A 19,999-nucleotide genomic window follows, 5' to 3' on the forward strand; every position below is an offset into this window, starting at 1 on the left:
CGCTAAAATGGGTCCCGGGGATCCCCGGTAGACTTAAACCGGGGTCGGGGGCTGTTACTCAAACCGATAGACTTAAACTAACATATATTTTTCATGAGATTTGACCGATGACAAAATGTTAATCCCCGTTACTTGCCGCGACCGAAGCCGGGGCTAGGGGCTGTTACTAAAGACCGGGGTCAGAGTCGGGGATTACAAAACCCGCCCCATCTCCACCCCGTTGTCATGCCTAGTGAAACCAATGTGCCTTTAGTCAAACCTATATGTTGTAGTGATGGGGCAAAAATCGAGGAAAATGAGTCGAATGAAACCAAAGTTTCATGTTCTGTTCTGAATTATTGACGTTAAAAATAATTTTATTAAATTTTTTAATAAAATATTAAATATTTATTCTAAACATTTAATTTAAAAAATCTTTATTGATTTAGAACAATATAATAGAGCAAAAATTTAGTTGAAAACCCATTTTTTTTATTTTAAATAATTTATTGGCCATATTTTGATTATTAAATGATCATTTATTTGGAATAAATAAAAATATATATGAAAATATAAATATTTATTTTTAAACACGTTGAAAATTTTATGAGATAAATAAACGATAACGAAAATCCCAAAAAACAAATCCATTTAAAAATAAACTAATAAAAATAAAAAACAATAAATTGAAAAATTAATAACACGTCATCACCCTTGATTCTAAGAACTGAATGCAATCAAATAAACGAAAGCCGCCATTAACGCCGTCGCCAAAAGCTCGAAATTGATCGCTACTTGAGTCRATGAATTCTTCGGTGGCGGCGCCGGAGCAACATGTGGGGTGGAGATCTCCGGCGGTGATAACGGAGACTCTTTCACCAGCGATGGCGACGGAGATTGAAACGTCGGGGATTTCACCAGCGATGGCGACGGAGATGGACCAGATGGCGGTGGATAGGGGAACGGAAGTGGCTGTATCGGGGCGGAGCCACCATTGGAGATCGCCGGAGGAGGGTAGTTATATTCGGCGGAGCTTGGCACACGGATGTCGACTTTTTGACCGGCGGCACAGTGGCCGGGAAGTGTGCAGATGAAGTAATAGTGGCCGGGAAATTCAATTGGGAAAATGTCGTTGCCGGAGGTGTAGGTGTCGTAAGAAACGGTGCCGTTGCACGTCAGATATCCGTTGTACGGAACTCTCACCACGTTTTGGAAATCTTTGTTGAATGTAAAGACTACAAAATAAATACATTTAAATTAATAAATTAATTTGTGGGCCACCGTACAAATGGATTAGAGTTAACTTTTGAACTGTTTACCAAATTTTTTTTATTATATATGAGGTTTTTTCAAAAACCCAAGGGCATTTGTGTTTTTTTTTTTTTTTTTTTTCTGAATATGGACAACAACACATATCCATCTTTTCGAATAAGTCATGGACTATATGAATAAGCTCCAAATAAACGCCCTATTTTGACTGTGCAAATAAGTCGAAAGCCCAATTAAGCTATTAAGTCATAAGTAAACAATCTCTTAGCAAATTTGCAGATTTATTTTCTCAAACATTTTTTGTCTGGATGATTGACACCATACAAGCCAAAACAAAGAATATTGGCTTTATAGGTCATATTCAGATTAAACGTTGATTACTCGACACCAATGTGATGAGAYATTTTTTTAACTCAGTCAACAGTCGAGGCTAGCAAATAGTCAAAAATCATACCGGAAACTTGTCTTATATTTGGACAAAATCACCCTATCCCTTTCAAACTAAGGGCATGATTTTATGGGACATATTTTTACATATATTTACCGATTATCAATTTCTGAAAWATWKTKWTTRWRWTTMAAMTTMAWCTKAWYCWKWTCSAWYWYSMACAWYYWYAATTYWWWYWCAYWCACACAYACACATAYAYAYAYACMCACAYATATATATATAYMYAYAYMYAYATATATATATATATATATATTATCTAAATAAAAATTAATTTACCTATAGTATCACCAACGTGAAATCTTTTGTTAAAAGCCCATGACTTGTAATTCACGTGCCCAATATTAGTCCAGCCAGCAGAATCACCGACTTTATAGACCACTCCGCCCATTGTCGCCCTAATCGCCATCGTCATCACCGCCATAACCACCGCCATCATCATCTTCATATTTCCCATAAGAATTTTGATCACCACTTTGTGTTGTATCAATGAAAACCAGAAAAAAGTATGGAAAAGTTGGTATAAAATATGAAGAAAATCGGTGTATTTATGCATAATTTTGAGGGAATTATATATGGAAACAAAATTTTAATTTAATTTTTGATTCGCTAAATATTTTTCATTAATTATTTTAAGTATTTATGCCTGGTTTAAAGAGATTCTATTTAATTATTTTGGTTTTTTTAAGAATGATATTTTTGGAATGGATTATAGAATGTAGCGTTCCAAAATTTAATTCTATTTGCTATATTTGTATTATATTATTATTGGGTACTTGTGTAATGTAGACAGATAAATCTCGATCTTAATGTTTAGTTTTTATACTCTCTCTCTCTCTCTATTAATATGATACGATTTTATGTGGTTCTACGAAAAACAACTATTTTTTTAAAGATTAATTTTTCAGGGTTGGGTTCACGTGAGACCAGTCTGTTTTCGTGAGATCACTTTTTTATACTTAAAACTTCACAGCAAAAGCTATGAAGGTAAAAAACCTAAATTTTCACAACAAAAACACTGTGAAGTTTCAAGTGTAAAAAAGTGGTTTCACGGGTCTCACAAAAACAAATTAATCTTAGGTAATTCTAAGTCTAATTTTTTATTTTAAAAAATAATAAAAAAAAAACGTTGTGATGTGGTGGAAGTGCAAAGAAAAAAAAGTGTTTCATGTGTATGATGTGGTTTGTTTGGAAAATAAGTGTGACTCATTTATTAAGAATTAATAAATTAAATTATGAATAATTTATACTATATTATAAAACATTTGACAAAAACTATTAAAATCATATTTTATATATATTACTTAAAATTCAATATTACAAGTAAATTGTGTGTAAGTACAACTTATTAAAGCTCTATTTTATAAATTTGTGTAACTAACTGTACATAAATATAACCAAATATATGATAAACATCTCATTTTAAATATAAAAAAATAAATTATTATTTGGATAATCATTGAGTTCTAACAAAATACTTAGTTATCATCCTTATAAAAATGATATTGTTAAACAAAACAACTTACTTTATTATTAAATCTAAATTGAATTAAAATAAAAAAACTGAATTAAAAAAATTATACARAAAAACAACTAAATAATTAATTTAAAACTGATATCAATATTTTTTTTTTCTCAAATTTATATTTCAGTGAAACAAAATTATTATCATTTTCTAACCACATAAAACCATGTTATATCGACAGAAAACTTGAATAAAATGAAATATTAAAATCGAGATATATCTCGCTGCATCAGGCGAACACCCTTGTAGTTGTTATGAATTTATTTTACCTCGAAATTGTTTTATTTTAATTATTATTTATATTCTAAATACTTTTATAATTTTTCTCAAACGTTTTGAAAAAGTTAACATTTAAAATTTATGTGAAATCGTTTATTTTAGGATTTTAATAATGTAGTTTTATTTACATTTTTATTATAAATTCAAAAATCTAAGATATATAAATAATGAAAATTTTAAAGTAAAGAGATTTAAAGAATGTTGATTTAGCATTACAAAAAATATAATATAACAGTTTTATGAAACCATCATCAATTTCATGATTGTAGATGTTCTTGAAAATGAAAGAATGACTAAGAGTCGGTATCTGAATCGTTAAGAGGTGAATCTTGTTTAGCAAAAAAAAAGACTGCATCTTAATAGTTTCTAAAACCCTATGAATGATTTTTGTATCCTAGACCTCCCTTAACCATTCGACACTCTAATTTTATCGTAAATAATTACCAAATAATTATATTTTATTTTACATACTATCATGAGAGTCTATTAATCATTCTGACCACTTAATCATTTTGTACCAAACCATTCAGCAATTGTCAAACAGCTCATAACATATTTAAGAGTATCCACTATATATGGAACAATAATTCTTATTTTGTTACGTCATATTCAATGTATCAAACGATTTCTTAGTGTTTTATAATATATTTTCTAACTATAACTAATTTTTGTTTTAATATTTAATATTAATAATTAATTTTTACTCAATCAATTTAATTTTAAATTAGGAAATTATTTTGTATCATCACTTAATAAATTAGATATAAAAATTAAATTTAGTTTCATTTTTGGTAAATTTTCGACCATAATTTATTTTTATAGGTTGGTAACTACTATTACTTTTTTTATTAAATATTTATTTTTATTCTTTACAAAATAGGTAAATACAAGTGTTACAAAAAACAATTTTTTGTATATATTATTACTTTATATTTATCCTTTTAATAATTTATGAAATTGAAAATTTAATGGTTTTTATTAAGAAAAAAACTTAAATGAAATTAATATACTTTTTAATTATTTCTTGAAATAATAAAAGTTAAATGGAAACAAATTTAAATTCAAATTAAGATTTGATATATCCACTAAATATATTTCCTACTTTACAATATATTTAAATTATCACCATACATGGTAGACTTACTTCAAATAAGAACCATAAAAATATTAAGAACGTAAATAAACGGAAATATAGAATAAAAAAAATAACAATATGGATATTAAATTAAACATAATTTTACTTATGTTTTAATTATATCTGATACGGTTTCGACTAAAAAGTAGAACTGTAATCCATTTCACTTTTAAAAATACAGTTTTAAATGGTCGGAAACCGTTTCAAACATTTATGGGTCTCATTTAAATCTCTCTGTACATGACAAACAATAACCAAACCCCCCAAAAAAAAAAACGATTCGTGTTTATAAAAAGCCTTAAAAGACATAATTTTATAATTTAAAAGACATAAATAATACACGATAGATAAAAAACAATCATCATAAATCAACAACGATAAATAGCATGAACAAAAAATAAAATAAATAACAACTAAGCAACCAACATAGCACAACTTACTAACGTAACAACAGTGGTTCCAAGCAAACATCTAGAGTCGGTTGCAACATTTGCAACCGGCGCTGGTGCCATTGCAATTGCCTTTGGTGAGGTCAATGTGCTGAAGTTTGTGTGTGGAGAGATAGCCAGAGGATGCTTCTTGAGAACCCTGATATCGACTTTTTGTCCAGCGTCGCAGTGGCCGGGAAAGCTGCAAATGAAGTAGTAATGGCCCGGTGCCGTGATTGTGAAGGAATCGTTGCCAGATTCGTAGGTTTTCATTGACATTGTGATGTTGCATGACTCGAAACTGACATGATTCACTTGCATCACGTTGTGGTTGGTTGGGTTGTAATTGAACACTGCGCATGTCATTAATTGCAAATTTAATAATAAGCCGATATGAACCTCGTGTCTATAGTTATTAACTATTCKAGTATTCAACAAGTCAAAAGAAGTCAAACTATTAAAAAGGTATTCAACTCGACTTGTGAACAACCCTTTAGGGTAGCTCAAATAAACTCAACCTGTTAACACCGTTACACATGGCTGTTAAGACCCCTAAAATTTGTACAGTAAAAAATATATAATATATAAATATGGTTGTTAAAGACGCCTAAAATCTGTACAATAAAATATATAATATATAAATGAATTAAAAGTAAAAGTTGTAATAAATATATATAACCAAGTTTATGTAAAAAATCCAAATATCGGCTATATTATATGTCATATCAACCGGCCGATGCTTAAGTCAGTTATCGATTATCACTTATTAGAACACTTAAATGTTTGAAATATTACATCTTAGATATCAAAATGAAGGTTAAAAAATATGTTACACAAAATAAAAAGCTGAACAAAGAAATATATTTTCATAGAATTTATCCTGTTGGAGTATACAAAAAAATGATATGTTCTATGACATGGACAACGAGTTATTGTTACTAACAAATTTTATGCAAAAAGTTGATTACCGGTAACCCCAACTGTCCCACACGGAACCTAATTCCAAGGACACCGATATGAAGAGCCATTTTTTTTGACTTACTCAGTGGCTGAAGCTAATGGGGGGTATTGTATTTGGGCAAGGTCAATCCGTCATTTTACCAACTGAGTTACAAGCCAGAGGCAGTTACTAAAAATATCATCGAACGTATTTTCTTGTGATAATAAAAAAGGATTGCTGATAAAACAAACAGGTACTCACAAAGAATATCACCAACACGAAACTCTTTCAGAGATGCCCAAGTGGAATAATTAGAATCAACGAGAGTCGTCCAACCATCAGAGTCACCGATGTTATACACTTCACATATCACCATTGTCATCCAAACACCTTCGATCATCAGCATGAACATGAGATGAAAGATCGGTCTCGACATCGTTATGCGCACTTGGAATTTGTCCAACTCATAAAAAAGAGATGGTAGAAATTAGTATGGCATATTGTTTGTATGATGTGCAACCCTACCATTGTCATGCTATCCACATGAGTTGTTTGTACGTTGTGCATTTGGTTGAAAGTAAACTTCTTGTGTAACAATTTTACCAAATCCGACACCTTTTTACCAGCTTTCTGCAACTCGTAAACCGAACCAAAATTAGAGCATCCACAATAGAAATAAAAAACCCTGGGATTATGGACGGGTTCACAAAACTTTTACGCAGTGAGGACTGTTTACTTGTCGATTGTCAACTTAGAAGACAAAACATTCTTGCAGATGAACCGCTTGATTCATCCATTAGGTAGCGTTTGACAGGACTGGACATGACTAATTGTATGTCCTACATTTGGTACGACTAGAACAGGACTGGACTAATTGTAAAATTGTAATATCAAAGTTTAGTTCCATGTTGTTCCACATTTTTTGGTGGAACAAAAAAACTTATGAATAGTCCCATGAAAACTCATTTTCGTCTCATGTTGTCCAACCTTATTTTTGTCCTATAATATGCCAAACATGACACTATTTATTTTGACCCGTCCCGTCCCACCCAGTATGCGTACCAAACGCACTCTTAGTAGCTCCACTTCAATTTTATACTACAATTAAACAGAAATTTGTTTTGTTAAGTAAATTTTATATATTGATTATAATAAATCTGGCATAACAATTAATAATCCTTTAACAATTGAATATTCTTATTGTGGTGATATTTATGTTTATTACATTATTATTAATTGTATATTTAAAAAATTATTTTTCTAATAATATTTTTAAAATCAATAAATCAAAACCGTAGGATCCATTTAAAAATCATGAACCAATCAGAAATTGAGAAATAATTTGACTTATATGTTTATGACAAGCATAGGAAAGAGAAAACTGATTTGATAGTCATGAATTGTACAATCCCACATCGGTTTATATAAGGGACTAAATACATTCTTTATCAGATGCGTTTTATAACTGTGAGTCCAGATAGGGACAAAACAGACAATATATGTTACAATTAGTCTGCGATTTTACAAATGTTATGACAGCCAAGGAGGTGGAGTATAAGATCCATATCGGTTGGAGAGCGGAACGAATGTTGCCTTATAAGGGACTGGATACCTCATCTATAGAACGTGTTTTAAAACCACGAATCTAGACGTGAACAAAACGGACTATATCTAGTAACACGATATATACAAGTGTTTCGTTTTGCTATTGATGAATTGAAAATCTTTGAAGAGACAAAACCATCATTGGTTAATAGTCCATACATTAAGATACATATTTGCATACACAATATTCACTCACTCGAGTCATGATCGCGGTGCTCACCACTACGAAACTTTGGCTTCGATACGAAAATCGCAAGGCGAAGATGGTCCGATCGGAAAGTTTTCCAATGACCATGGAAGGTGTTACTTTGTGACAACAGAAGCCAACTTGAGATTGATCTCTTCTTTTGCTTTAGAATCGAAAGGTTCGTCGCCAATATAAAGATCCAAAATCGAGCGACATAAGAGTTGGCTTTGGACACTTCCTACCTCCTTGCCATCGACTATGCAATTTCAACCAAGCTTGGTATGAGTACAGAGTTTGTATAAACATAAAAGATGCATCTTCATGTAAACTAAGAGCAAAAGGACTTTCTGAACCTCAAGCAAGACGGTTATATACGCATGCAGGACAGAGCAGGACTGGACATGACATGACTGGGTGGAATGGGTGAGGATGAGGCAGCTAGGTAAAAGAGAAATATGAATGGTTTTAGGGTTTTAATTTGACATGGGTAATTTAGTAATTTATCAATCTTGTTTCATCTTCATGTTTTTGTTCCACCTATTATGGTTAGACAAAAAAATGCATTTTTGTCCCACTCTGTCATGTCATGTCCTTCCTGTCCCAGTCTAATGTCGCAGTAAACGTGGGACAAGAAGTTTTTGTTCTGTTTTGTCCTGCATACCAAATGCACCCTAAAAATCATGACTAAAATTGCAAAAAACAGTACACTACACACTACAAAGATTAGTAATTTCGGACAAAATGTGTTAAAATCGCCGGTCTTTTTTGCCTTTGCATTTCCACTATTTGTCCAAAAAGCCATTGTGATTGGTACATAGACGAGACGAGACGAGACATGACGGACGATAATGAGATAGGCAGGTGAAACAAACAATTGTGGAAGGTTTTAGTTTTTCTTTTTAATTTTTGACATGGGTAGTTTAGTAATTTACCAGACTTGTCCCATCTTCCCTGGTTTTGGTCCACCTGTTTTAATGGGACAAAAAAAATGCATTTGTTGTCCCACTCACTCCTGTCCGGCCTAGTCTCGTCGAACCAAACATGAAACAAAATTATCATATTACTTGTGAAATTGAAATATGTAAACTTACTAGTGGTTCGAAGCACATATCCCTTTTCCTTCGAGAGGTCGATGATAGATCCACGAGGAATCTTGTATTCATCGCTAAACTGAGAAGTGAACCTATCACATAGAAATGACGATTATAACAATCTCTCGTATACGAGAATTTCCCCAAAAAACACAAAGAATATAAATAGAGAAATCGATTACAATGGATTCTTTCAAGGTGCGGTTCGTACACGGACGTGACCGGATAGGATTGGATGGACGAGATAGAGGTAGGCAGATAAAAGAATTATGAAAGGCTTCGGGGTTGTAATATGACATGGGTATTTAGTAATTTACCAATTTTGTAACATAAGCATTTTTTGGTCCTACTCACGTCCTACCTATCCTATACTATCTGGATCCGTTTGTTATGCAGACGGGACAGGCAGGCAAGTAAAAAATTTATGAAAAATTTTAGGGTTTTAATTTGATATTGGTTGTTTAGGAAGATACCAATCTTTGTTACATCTTCCTGTTTTTTGTGAGACACCTGTCCTGCCCCAATCTAGATGTCGTACCAAACGTGGGACAGGTTTTTGTTCTGTCTAGTCCTGTCTCTGTCCTGTCTCGTCCTATCTCATGTACCAAACACACCCTCTCAGTCTAATATTGCACCAAAGATGGGACAAGAAGTTTGTGTAATGTCCTGTTTTGGCTTATCCCCAGGTGTGTGTATATATAGAGTTAGGTTCCGGCGAGAATGGAAGTCACGGTGAGAAGGGTAAGAAGGGATCACCACCATTGGATCAATCCTAATTGAAGATCAATAATAATGAGATGAACCGGATCAATTCCCGTATCAAGCGCAATTCATAGGGTGGGGGTGAGATTAAAAGCAATGAAGGGTACATATCCCTCCTTTACCCCTTCTTACGCTTCTCACCTTGACTCCTATTCTCACACAATACTTCGTCTATATCTATAGATAACACATTTAAAAACAATCTATCCTATTTGTACAACCATTACAACCCTGATCTAAATCGTCCATTTTTTTTTATTTTTTCAGTTTTTTTTAAAATCGATAATATGTAACTACCTTTTTCACCTCATCAAATGCTGACCATAGATGAACTAATTGATGGTTAAGATGAGGTTGCATTGGTTATACAAATGGAATAGGTTGTAACATAAACCACCCCTCTCTCTCTCTTTCTATATACACACACACACACACACATAAGATTAGGTGGAGTTCCAACTGAGAACAACTTCAATTTACGGTAACGGCGAGAAAGCTTCATTTAAGCCCTTCCCTATAACACTATTACAAGTGAACGAAAGAACAACTTACTTTTGAAGTAACTCTTTATTTTCGGATCCTCCAAACTTCTTTAATCTGCTTCCAACTGAATCCTCGAATGCGTTACGAACAGAACGAATGCTAAGTTTTCCATAAACTATTTGGAGCCTCACAGTAACACTTATATCACTTTCCATCAAATCTTGAGTGACTTCCTTCTGCTTCAGTTCATTAGTTAAGAGTGTCCCATATTTCTCGCTTAGAAAATTCTTGATATCATTATCATCAGCATAAACACCTAAAAGGAAGCCATTTTTCAATTATGTTGAACTTTTCAACCAATTCTTAAAAGACTGCAAATAAGCAGCTATGCTAGAGTAGATAAATTGAAGATTTAGAAACTCTTTTTCTCCAACAGCTATGCTAAAGTGTTGCCAAAATAGATAAGAAAAAGAAAGAGAAGGAGAAGGTAGAAATCTCCAAATTTGGATAAATTTCTAAAACTTAGGGGCCGTTTACTAAACACTTACCGGGAAGACACGTACCGGGAAAGCACTTACCGATATCACTTACCTTACCGATTGAGCATGAAAAGAACCAAGAATCTTACCCTGTAAGATGCATAGCAAGGACCGAGAGTCTTACCCATTAAGTGAGGATAAAAAACCTTTTACCCGGTAAGCCAAGTCTATTTTGATGGCCGAGAATGTTACAGGATAAGGTGAGTGAGGGTGTGTCTCATGCCGGTAAGCACTAAACGGCCCCTTGATATCAAGAAGAGAGATATTATTTTAATTGATTCCACCAACGAGGTTGAATGTGTTATAATTTTTTAAAAAGTTCCTTTTTTAAATTGTATTGGAATAATGAATTAGTTGAATATTTTAACAAGTGCACACTACTTTGGATATTGCAAAGTGTGTAATTTTGTACCCATTTTGACCCGTAACCTACTTATCTTGCAACATTTGATAAAATGATACCCGTTTATGAAAAATTTACGAAAGGCTTACGGTGAAGTGGAGAATGAACTTGACTTCCACAAAATCGAAATGAGTAAAATTTTGGAAATTTTGATACTTGTTATATTAAATAAGAAATTTTGAAACTTTGCTGCATTAACCACTTGGGTTGTAGTACACCGGTTAAGGATTAAGGAGATGTACCCTGGGTTCGAATCAAGGTAAAGTCAAAGCTCTTGTGACCATGGAGGTTCACCAGCCATAACTCCTGCAATTCATGGTTGCCTGGGGTCATCGTGTGGGCGTAAACTGACCTAGAAATCCATGGTTACCCAAAAAATAAGATAAAGAAATTTCGATATTTTATTACAATCGATTGCCTTTTGATGCATTTGCCGATATAAAAACTATTGTGTTCACAAGAAATTAAGAAAATATCATAGGAATTTTGGCTTCAAGTTTTCAAAAGGTTGACATCTGCTTTCCAAATTGAACATGATCTTCCATTAAATCCTTCAATCTATGAAAATTTTGAAACGGAAAAACAGCAAATATAGGTCAATCTACATTGATCGAATTGCAGGGAGTTAGTTGATGAATTGGTGAACTGATCAAACTACACTGATACAATTGCAGCGTGGTAGTTGATGAATTGGTGAACAGATCAAACTACACTGAGACAATTGCAGCGTGGTAGTTGATGAATTGGTGAACTAATCAAATTACGCTGATCCAATCGAAAATTAAATGTTCTATCTTAGGTTTCCGATCACTGACTTCGAGGTTAAGGAAGGAACAAATGCACTGAAAATTCATGTAATAAATATCTAATTGAGAAGAAAATATGGAAAATTAGTTTACCGAAGGCGTAAACATCGATGTTCTTCAGTCCAAACACGGCCTTTCTCCTCAATCCGATTCCGAGAAGTCCCTGAGAGTCCTTCAAAACTGCCGGAAACGAAAAGCCGGTCTTTGATTCGGTGACCACGGCAGCGGAGGAGTCGGACAGCGATAGTGAACCCCATAGTGGTGATGAGCGTGAGAAATTAGAAAGGAAGGAATTCAATGCGCTATGAAGAGATGGATTGGTGGAGTTCTGTGAGATGGAAATGCCAGCAGAAATGCCGGCGCCGATAGCGGCGGAGACAGCGACGGAGCAGGCGATGGATCCTGGTGAAAAGGCGCCGGAGGGGAAGCGCGTGGTGGCGGGCTGAGAAAACGAAAACGGGAAGCGCAGAGACCCCATTGTGTTCTCCGGCGAGTTTGGTTCTTGTTGGCTCGGAATTCATCAGTGTATTTGTTATCATTGATGATTATTTATGGGCTTTGATTGGGCTTTTGTTTTGAGAATGGGCTAATTGTAAGCCCATTATAAGCTATTATAAATTAGAGATGGCAAAAAATCAGTCTAAGACCTATAATTGTTTTTTGTAACTGATCGTGGTTCTCTCCATCCTCTATTGGATCTAGGTCGGGCTCATTTAACCATCTCCAATCTCCATTATAAATACACATGGCTAAGTTGGGTCCAACCCAAAACAAAAGGACAGGCCCACTCCAGGATCGGTTAGTAACTGTTACTAACTGATGGTTTGGAATAGGTTACTAAGGTGGTTTTTGGTTTATTAGAATCTAGCAGAGTTTGAAGGAATTGGAAGGATTAATTATAACCAAATTTCATTAATGCGTTTGGTTTATTCTGTAAGTTTTGGTAAAGAATTCAAATTTCACGTATGATGAATGTAAGCTTATTGGGTTCTAGAAAGGAATTCCAATCCATTTGTACCATTTTTCAAAACAAACTATTAGCATCCCACCAAGGTGGATGACACCATCATCGCAGCCATCACCATCATCGCCTTTGCTGCCAACGTCATTGTTACCACTGTTACCTTTGCCCCCACAACCATCATACCAATCACCACAACCACCTATGTCATCAACACCATCGCCACCACAATCACCACATGCATTGCCACCACCACCACCACCCTATTATCATTATTATATTCAACGAACCAAACAGACAGATTTTATTTCAATTCCTATGTCAAATATGATTAAATTCTATTTCAATTTCTTCAAATTTAAATTCTGATGGATTACATTTTATGAACCAAACACCTACTAATTGTATGATATATACGTAATTTTAAACTACGACTACGAGGGTGCTTTATGACATGCTGAATTATGAAGGGGAAGAAATTACAAAAACCAAAAGTAGAGGGCGGTAATAAATATTTATCCTTCAAACTTTATAGATCGACGGAACCCTCGTCTTTACCAACGAAACTCTCTTCACACCGTCGTCACACTACCGGAACGAGCGAATAAACCCTGGAATCGAATCGCCATGGATATCCTGAAGCAAGAAATGCTAAAGAAAAGGCAAAGCCTCTCCGAAAGCACAGGTGGACGGAAGGTCTTCAAGCGTTCAGAGATCGAACAGAAACGAATCCAGAAGCTTCGTGAAGAAGAGAAACGGGAGGCCGACGCCAAACGCCTCCGTCAAAGTCAGAATCAAAATCAATCGAATTCATCTGATCCTAATTCTTCATCCAACCCTAATTTTAAACTCGATTCCGCAAACTCCAAAAACGAATCCGGCGCCGGTTCGTCATCGAAACCCTTAACAAGCGACGAACAAAAGATCGATGCGCTAAACCTACCGAAACAAGAGGTTATTCGCCGGCTCCGATTTCTAAAACAACCGGTTACTTTGTTTGGGGAGAGTGACGATGACCGGCTTGACCGGTTGAAGTACGTTTTGAAGGCAGGGTTGTTTGAGCTCGACGATAGCGACATGACGGAGGGGCAAACTAATGATTTTCTCCGTGATATAGTTGAGCTGAAGAAGAGGCAAAAGTCAGGCATATTGAGCGAGCGGAAGAGGAAGTCGACGGAGGAGTCCACAGAGGATAAGGATGGTGGGGGAGGTGAAGATGACGTCAGTGGGGATGGTGGTTCATCAGGTATAGACCAAGATAAGGATTTCAAACGTATGAAGGCGAATTTCTCGGAGCTGTGTGATGAGGATAAGATTCTTGTGTTTTTTAAGAGGTTGTTGATCGAATGGAACCAGGAGCTGGATGAGATGACTGAAACGGAGAAGAGGACTGCGAAAGGGAAATCAACATTCGCTACTTTCAAGCAGTGTGCCAGGTATTTGAACCCTCTGTTCAAGTTCTGCAGGAAGAAGGTATATGCCATGATCTCTACTTACGATTTCAAATTTCATTTAAATAGTACAGTTATGTTGATTAAAGAGCCTTTACTTGATAATCTTGACTTGATATCTCATGGTTGTTTAAAAAACCTTCGCAATGCATTACTTGATCCCCCCCCCCCCTCTGACCCTCCTTGCTTGTACTTTAGCATCACAATCCTTAAGAATTAATCGTGTTAGATGAAGGTTCTGTTTGTTAACACCAAAACGTGCATTATGCTTGATGAGACTTGCAATTTATTCGGTCAGCTATACAATACTGTCGATATAGAAAGTGGCTTTAAGCTTCTAGGGGAGCTTTACGTAGAAAGCCAAGTTTTTTCCAAACATGCTTCCATTTATGAAAAAACCACCCAAACAAAAATCTTTCTTATCTATACACACAAATTAGTCCACACAGACAACTTTATCCATAGAGGACTTAATGAAAAACCAACCAACCAGGCCCGAAATCTTCTTAAGCATGACATGCTTCTAGAAAATTTACAAGCAGTCTTACATAGAGCGTTAAGTTGTATATGATGACTAGCCTTGTTTTGTCGAACGCTGAATTTTTGCTGCATAATGAGTTGGTCCATGTCTTGTTCAAGTTGTATATGCGTTCAGTACAGGCATGTGAAATTTTGCTGAATATGTCAAGGATGGGAAGGATAGTGTTATATTTTGCATTTGTGTCAGGTGTGAAATCACCATTATATAAGGATTTTAAGACCATGGTAGGGTTTGTCTTAGCATTATTCTAATATTGAACCTAATATTATAGCTAGCTCTTTAAGTAAAGCTTGTATGTACTTATTTCTTGCTTTTAAAGCTGATTTGTTACCCATCATCATTAGCGAGTTGTTAGTAAAGGGAGTTATGCTGGGGTTTTGCTTACTGTTTACATTATTGATGTTATCTATCTTGGAATTGGGACCCATCTTGTTGAAACAACTCGTAGATATGTGATTATGAGGCATCACATTGAAGTGTTCTAAATAGTATTCAGTGGAGGTAGGCGGCCAGGTGACCTTCTAGCACTAATTGTCCAAGCAAGGATGAAGCTTTTCATAAATATATGAAATACAACTCATTATGTGAAGGTAAGAGTTAAATATTGAATAATACCTCATTTTGGTTTAATTACTTTTCAAAATAACAAGTTTCATTGTTACTGGTACGATTATGCATAAACGATTGGAAATATTACCTTGTTGAAAAAAGTTGATTGTTGAATACAAGTTGAAAAGGTCGGTTAATCCTTCATTATCTGCGGAAGACAATCCAATAATTAGTTGTTAATCAAAGTGGTTGAGAGGCTTAAGTTTAGGGGTCATTAAGTGGTTTTAACTTATAATATTATTATCATCATTTTAAATAATAAACGGTAGTTTAAATAATTTTACTAGTATTTATAATTCCTTCTAAAAATATGTATTTATAACCAAGCAAGAAATTACAAGAACATCATTAAAGGATAATTTTGTCATTATTTACATTCCAATTACAAAACTAATGCAAACCAAACAGAAAGTTCAAAGGAATGGAATTAAGTTCCATTTCGTTCTCTGTCAACCAAACGTGTCGTCTCACACTTTCACCAAGTTCCCTTCCATATCAATTTCTTATATTTTAATTCATTTGGCAAATTATCTTCCAAAAATATTTTGTGAACCAACGCCATCTAAGGGTTGTAAAGATGCATTGATGCTATTGAGTCAAATGCCTCTTAGCTGTAGTATACTATAGGGCATCTTTCCTCAAAAAAGGAAACACTAAAAGGCTTGTGGGACGTCCCAATTAGGAAAATGTTTCAATTACTATAGCATGCTGACATATGGTTATTGTTTATGGCTCAACGACCCATGCGGTCTTGGTACTTTGCTTATTGGAAGTGCTAAGTAAACCCTCATTCTTCTTCAGAAGGGACTTGGATTAAAGGATTTGCCCAGTACCTTCAAAAAGAAGTGTGAAAGAGTTTGTGAGATATGTTTTCTTGTAGGTTGTGCACATAAACCCGAAGTATCCTAAGAATCAAGAAGTTCGTAGACAATGCTACAAGATATGAGTGAATGCTATAATACATTGGATAACCTTACAACTTAGTCAATTTGAGTTTTCAAGTATTTTGGTGTGTACTTCGTAGAAGCCTTGTTGGTGGTCAAGTAGGTATCAAGTGTGCTTCCGTAAAGCCTTGATTCAGAAAACCCCTTGTGAACCATCAACTAAGCAGCAAGTGACAATGGGCTGAGTAAAAAATCTGCATTCTCATGGCTGTATCATCAGTGATGCAGGATATGGTTGAAAGATTGTAGAGTGGGTGAAAAACTGAAAATCATAGAACAGTTAGAAGAATAGAGACAGAACTTACCATCTAAATCATCTGATGCATCGGCCCTGAGAATCAATGTTCACAAAAATAACCAATTCATAAATGATAAATCACTCTTATAGTCTTATATCATTAAGATGGGGATCAAAATATGTCGTATGATATTCTGGAAGTTTAAATTTATTAGAACTTGATACACAGTTGTAATGAGATTCAACCAATATAATTGCCATAGAATATTGTAGGTTCCACCGCCAACCTCTAGGGTGTTGAACATCCTTACTCCATCTACTCGTCTAGGGATGTCATTAACTATGCTGTTACAGCGGTGAAACTAGAATATGGGTCAGGACCGTGATTTGATATAGCGGTTATTGCGATGGTAAAGTGGTGGTATACGGTCCTTAAATAGCGGTTCATGTAATCATTACAATTATATATAAATGTATGAATGTATGCATAAGACATGACATAACATAATATATATTTTGAAGATGAACATAACTTCTCTAAACCCTTTAAAAAGGCCAACTGAAAGCCCAACTTCTAATTGCGGTTTTCACACCGCTATTGCAAATCAGAATTGCTGCCCAATTGCGGTGATTAGTTCCACTGTTAGTGGAACTGCTATTTCCCCTAGGACCACTAACCGCTATTGCACCGCAATTAACAGCATACTCAGTAAAAGCCTATATTGTCCTCTCCACTTGTAGACTCGAACCCACCCGAAACCGGCGGGTTTCCATATCCAAAAACTTGATTTTCGGGCTATATCTGCCGATCGGGTTTCCGGTTTCGTCACTCGACCCGACCTGTGCTCATCCCTGTGACTATGCATGCCATTTTATCATGTCGTCTATGAAATGTTTCTCGCTAAGTAGCATCTCCTAGATTACTAATTCTCATTTGATGATCATTCAAGCTTATGCAAGTGTGAGGGGCATATGCATCAATGATATCCGTAACAATTGCCGCCACTATTTTTTTTATTTTTTAGCCTTAATGACATCATTTTTTGACTTTTATTAATTATATCGCCTACCACATGCCTGGTCGCTTATTTCCCTGATTACAGTCACTTAAAACCTGTGCCCTCAACTTACATGGGCTCGTTTAATTTGGTTCAACTCATTTTTAATGATTGGTAGGTTCTGCCTGATGACATTCGGCAAGCACTAATGCTGGTGGTGGACTGCTGCATGAGGCGAGATTATCTAGCCGCAATGGACCATTACATCAGAATGGCAATCGGAAACGCACCCTGGCCAATCGGTGTTACTATGGTTGGCATTCACGAACGTTCGGCTCGTGAAAAGATTTACACCAACAGTGTGGCCCATGTCATGAACGACGAAACGACTCGGAAGTACTTGCAATCGGTTAAGCGATTGATGACGTTTTGTCAACGACGGTATCCGACAATGCCATCAAAGGCGGTCGAGTTCAATAGCTTAGCAAACGGTAGCGATTTGCAGGCTTTGTTGGCAGAAGAGAGAAATAATGCAGAGCAGCAACAACAGTATTCTGAAGATAGGCTTTTACTAATGCCAGCCCCAAAGGATGGCTAAGCCATCATATATCGCCTCCATGTGTTATATGAAACAGTTTGATTTGTATTTGGGTCTTTTAAAGAAGTTGCTACTTTGAGTTATGTTATGTTGATATATGATCCTATCATTTCTTTCAACTTTTTTGGACTATTTTTCTATTTTTGGCACAATTTTTAGAAGTATGGACCTTCATGAAAACGGTCGTTTTACACTTTGGGGGTGGTAGAGGTTACGTATGATTACATTATATATCTGACTTTACATTCTGGTGAAGTATATTGGGTTTGTTTGGTTTAGTTTTTACAAGGGCCTTGATTGTACCGAGTTATAAAAAAAGGTACTATTTTTTKAGTTAGAAATTAGGATGAAGATATATGGTTAAGTTCTATCTTCAAAACTTTTCGGGGCCAACTTCTTTGTTTGCAATTTTAATTTTTTTTAAGACATGGGTTTTTACGAAACAATAGTTCTATTATTTGAGGTAAAGGCTATGTTTGTATATATTATACTCCCGGACCCCAAATCGGATCACATATCCAATATAGTTGATCTTCCACTTCTATGGTAATTCTTTTTCGAAAACTTTGTAAATAAATATATACTTCATCAAATGCTATACAAGGATCTTCAATACAAGGTTTTTATAGGAAAAAAGATGATGTTTTTTACAAGAACCTTTGAGAGAGTTCTTATAATAACAACTTCACGTTATTAAAAATCTTATACAAGAATCTTGATTTTTATCTTGAAGTTTGTGTGATGTGAAGTGACGATTTTTTGGTTTTTATAAATATTTTTCTTGAATCTATATTAGATATTTATATATATATATATATATATATATATATAATTATTAATGTTGGAAAAGTATCTGGAACCTACAAAAAAGGTTTTATAAGAACTATTATTGTAGCATATCTAATAAACCCATTTTTTGTATTGTTTTTCTTGCCATGTCATTTTCAACTCACCAAATTAGTAACCTACATAAAACTTTACAATGATAGTTTTTATAAGAACTCTTTTTGTAGGTTCCGTGAAAAATATAAGCTAAATAAATATATTCATGTTAACAATTTGCCACTTCATGCTAACTCAAAGTAGAAGAGGTTCTTGTAACAACTCTTTACAATAATGTTGGTTCTTACAAGAAGTTACATTATTAAAGAGCTTTTGGCCTTCTAGAAGGTTAGGAGTTCAAACCTATCCAAAATTGAGGAGGCTCCGTGAGTTTATTTGTTGCATTTGTCGTATATAAATACAAGAAGTTACATTTTTACTTGTAAAAATCTTGCATCGTGATTAATTTGATGAGTTTAAAGAGTGATATAACAATAAAAATGAGCATCTGCAACTGAGGTTACCTACCTTTTGTACATTTTTTTGCCACATCGTTTCCAACTCATAATTTAAGAATCTATATAAAAATTTACAATGAATTTCTTATAAAAACCTCTTTTGTGGATCACATGTATTTTTTCGACGTCAATAATTAGTATATCTTAAATAAATATCACATATAGACTTAAAAAAAACAAATATAAACTCATACTAAAAACTTTATTCTAGAAACTCTTATTACTACTAGTTCTCGTCCATTGACTACAAAATAATATCTAATGTAGTTTTCAAAGTATCACGTCGATGGGCGGACCTACCATGGTGGTTATGGTGACACGTGTTATCGTATTATTTMTCCGTCGAAGAGTAAAAMAATTTAGGTTCGTGAAATGTGCAATCGTATTAATCTGTTGTATGCCAYCATATGTATTTTGGAACTACAATGAGAACAAGTTTTGTT

General features: G+C 34.5%; 4 protein-coding genes across 4 annotated transcripts; 1 reads left to right on the top strand and 3 right to left on the bottom strand.

Moving 5' to 3' along the window:
- Positions 1–699: 699 nt before the first annotated feature.
- LOC112512185 (cucumber peeling cupredoxin-like) lies at positions 700–2,150 on the bottom strand. The gene is made up of 2 exons (XM_025118050.1): positions 1,973–2,150; positions 700–1,214 (listed from the first exon to the last, which is right to left on the bottom strand). Exons 1-2 carry the CDS (start codon positions 2,148–2,150, stop codon positions 700–702), a joined length of 693 nt encoding a protein of 230 aa, XP_024973818.1.
- Positions 2,151–5,045: 2,895 nt separating this feature from the next.
- LOC112512186 (mavicyanin-like) lies at positions 5,046–6,436 on the bottom strand. The gene is made up of 2 exons (XM_025118052.1): positions 6,262–6,436; positions 5,046–5,413 (listed from the first exon to the last, which is right to left on the bottom strand). Exons 1-2 carry the CDS (start codon positions 6,434–6,436, stop codon positions 5,046–5,048), a joined length of 543 nt encoding a protein of 180 aa, XP_024973820.1.
- A 1,331-nt stretch (positions 6,437–7,767) lies between these two features.
- LOC112513422 (fatty-acid-binding protein 1) lies at positions 7,768–12,382 on the bottom strand. The gene is made up of 4 exons (XM_025119680.1): positions 11,970–12,382; positions 10,198–10,444; positions 8,884–8,975; positions 7,768–8,048 (listed from the first exon to the last, which is right to left on the bottom strand). The coding sequence occupies exons 1-4, from the start codon at positions 12,352–12,354 to the stop codon at positions 7,909–7,911; spliced, it is 864 nt and encodes a 287-aa protein (XP_024975448.1). The 5' UTR covers positions 12,355–12,382; the 3' UTR covers positions 7,768–7,908.
- Positions 12,383–13,366: 984 nt separating this feature from the next.
- LOC112512726 (pre-mRNA-splicing factor 18) lies at positions 13,367–18,396 on the top strand. Its single transcript, XM_025118838.1, has 2 exons — positions 13,367–14,310; positions 17,797–18,396. Exons 1-2 carry the CDS (start codon positions 13,465–13,467, stop codon positions 18,214–18,216), a joined length of 1,266 nt encoding a protein of 421 aa, XP_024974606.1. The 5' UTR covers positions 13,367–13,464; the 3' UTR covers positions 18,217–18,396.
- Positions 18,397–19,999: the final 1,603 nt, after the last annotated feature.

This window comes from Cynara cardunculus (genome assembly GCF_001531365.2).
Source record: "Cynara cardunculus var. scolymus isolate 2C chromosome LG 5, CcrdV1, whole genome shotgun sequence".
Taxonomy (NCBI): Eukaryota; Viridiplantae; Streptophyta; class Magnoliopsida; order Asterales; family Asteraceae; genus Cynara; species Cynara cardunculus.

Coding starts and splice junctions, on each gene's coding strand:
- LOC112512186 (XM_025118052.1), bottom strand. CDS start 6,436: ATGTCGAGACCGATCTTTCATCTCATGTTCATGCTGATGATCGAAGGT. Junction 5,414..6,261: donor TCGTGTTGGTGATATTCTTT/GTGAGTACCTGT, acceptor TGACATGCGCAG/TGTTCAATTACAACCCAACC.
- LOC112513422 (XM_025119680.1), bottom strand. CDS start 12,354: ATGGGGTCTCTGCGCTTCCCGTTTTCGTTTTCTCAGCCCGCCACCACG. Junction 8,976..10,197: donor AATAAAGAGTTACTTCAAAA/GTAAGTTGTTCT, acceptor TCTATGTGATAG/GTTCACTTCTCAGTTTAGCG. Junction 8,049..8,883: donor ATATGTGCTTCGAACCACTA/GTAAGTTTACAT, acceptor GAAATTGCATAG/TCGATGGCAAGGAGGTAGGA.
- LOC112512726 (XM_025118838.1), top strand. CDS start 13,465: ATGGATATCCTGAAGCAAGAAATGCTAAAGAAAAGGCAAAGCCTCTCC. Junction 14,311..17,796: donor TCAAGTTCTGCAGGAAGAAG/GTATATGCCATG, acceptor AATGATTGGTAG/GTTCTGCCTGATGACATTCG.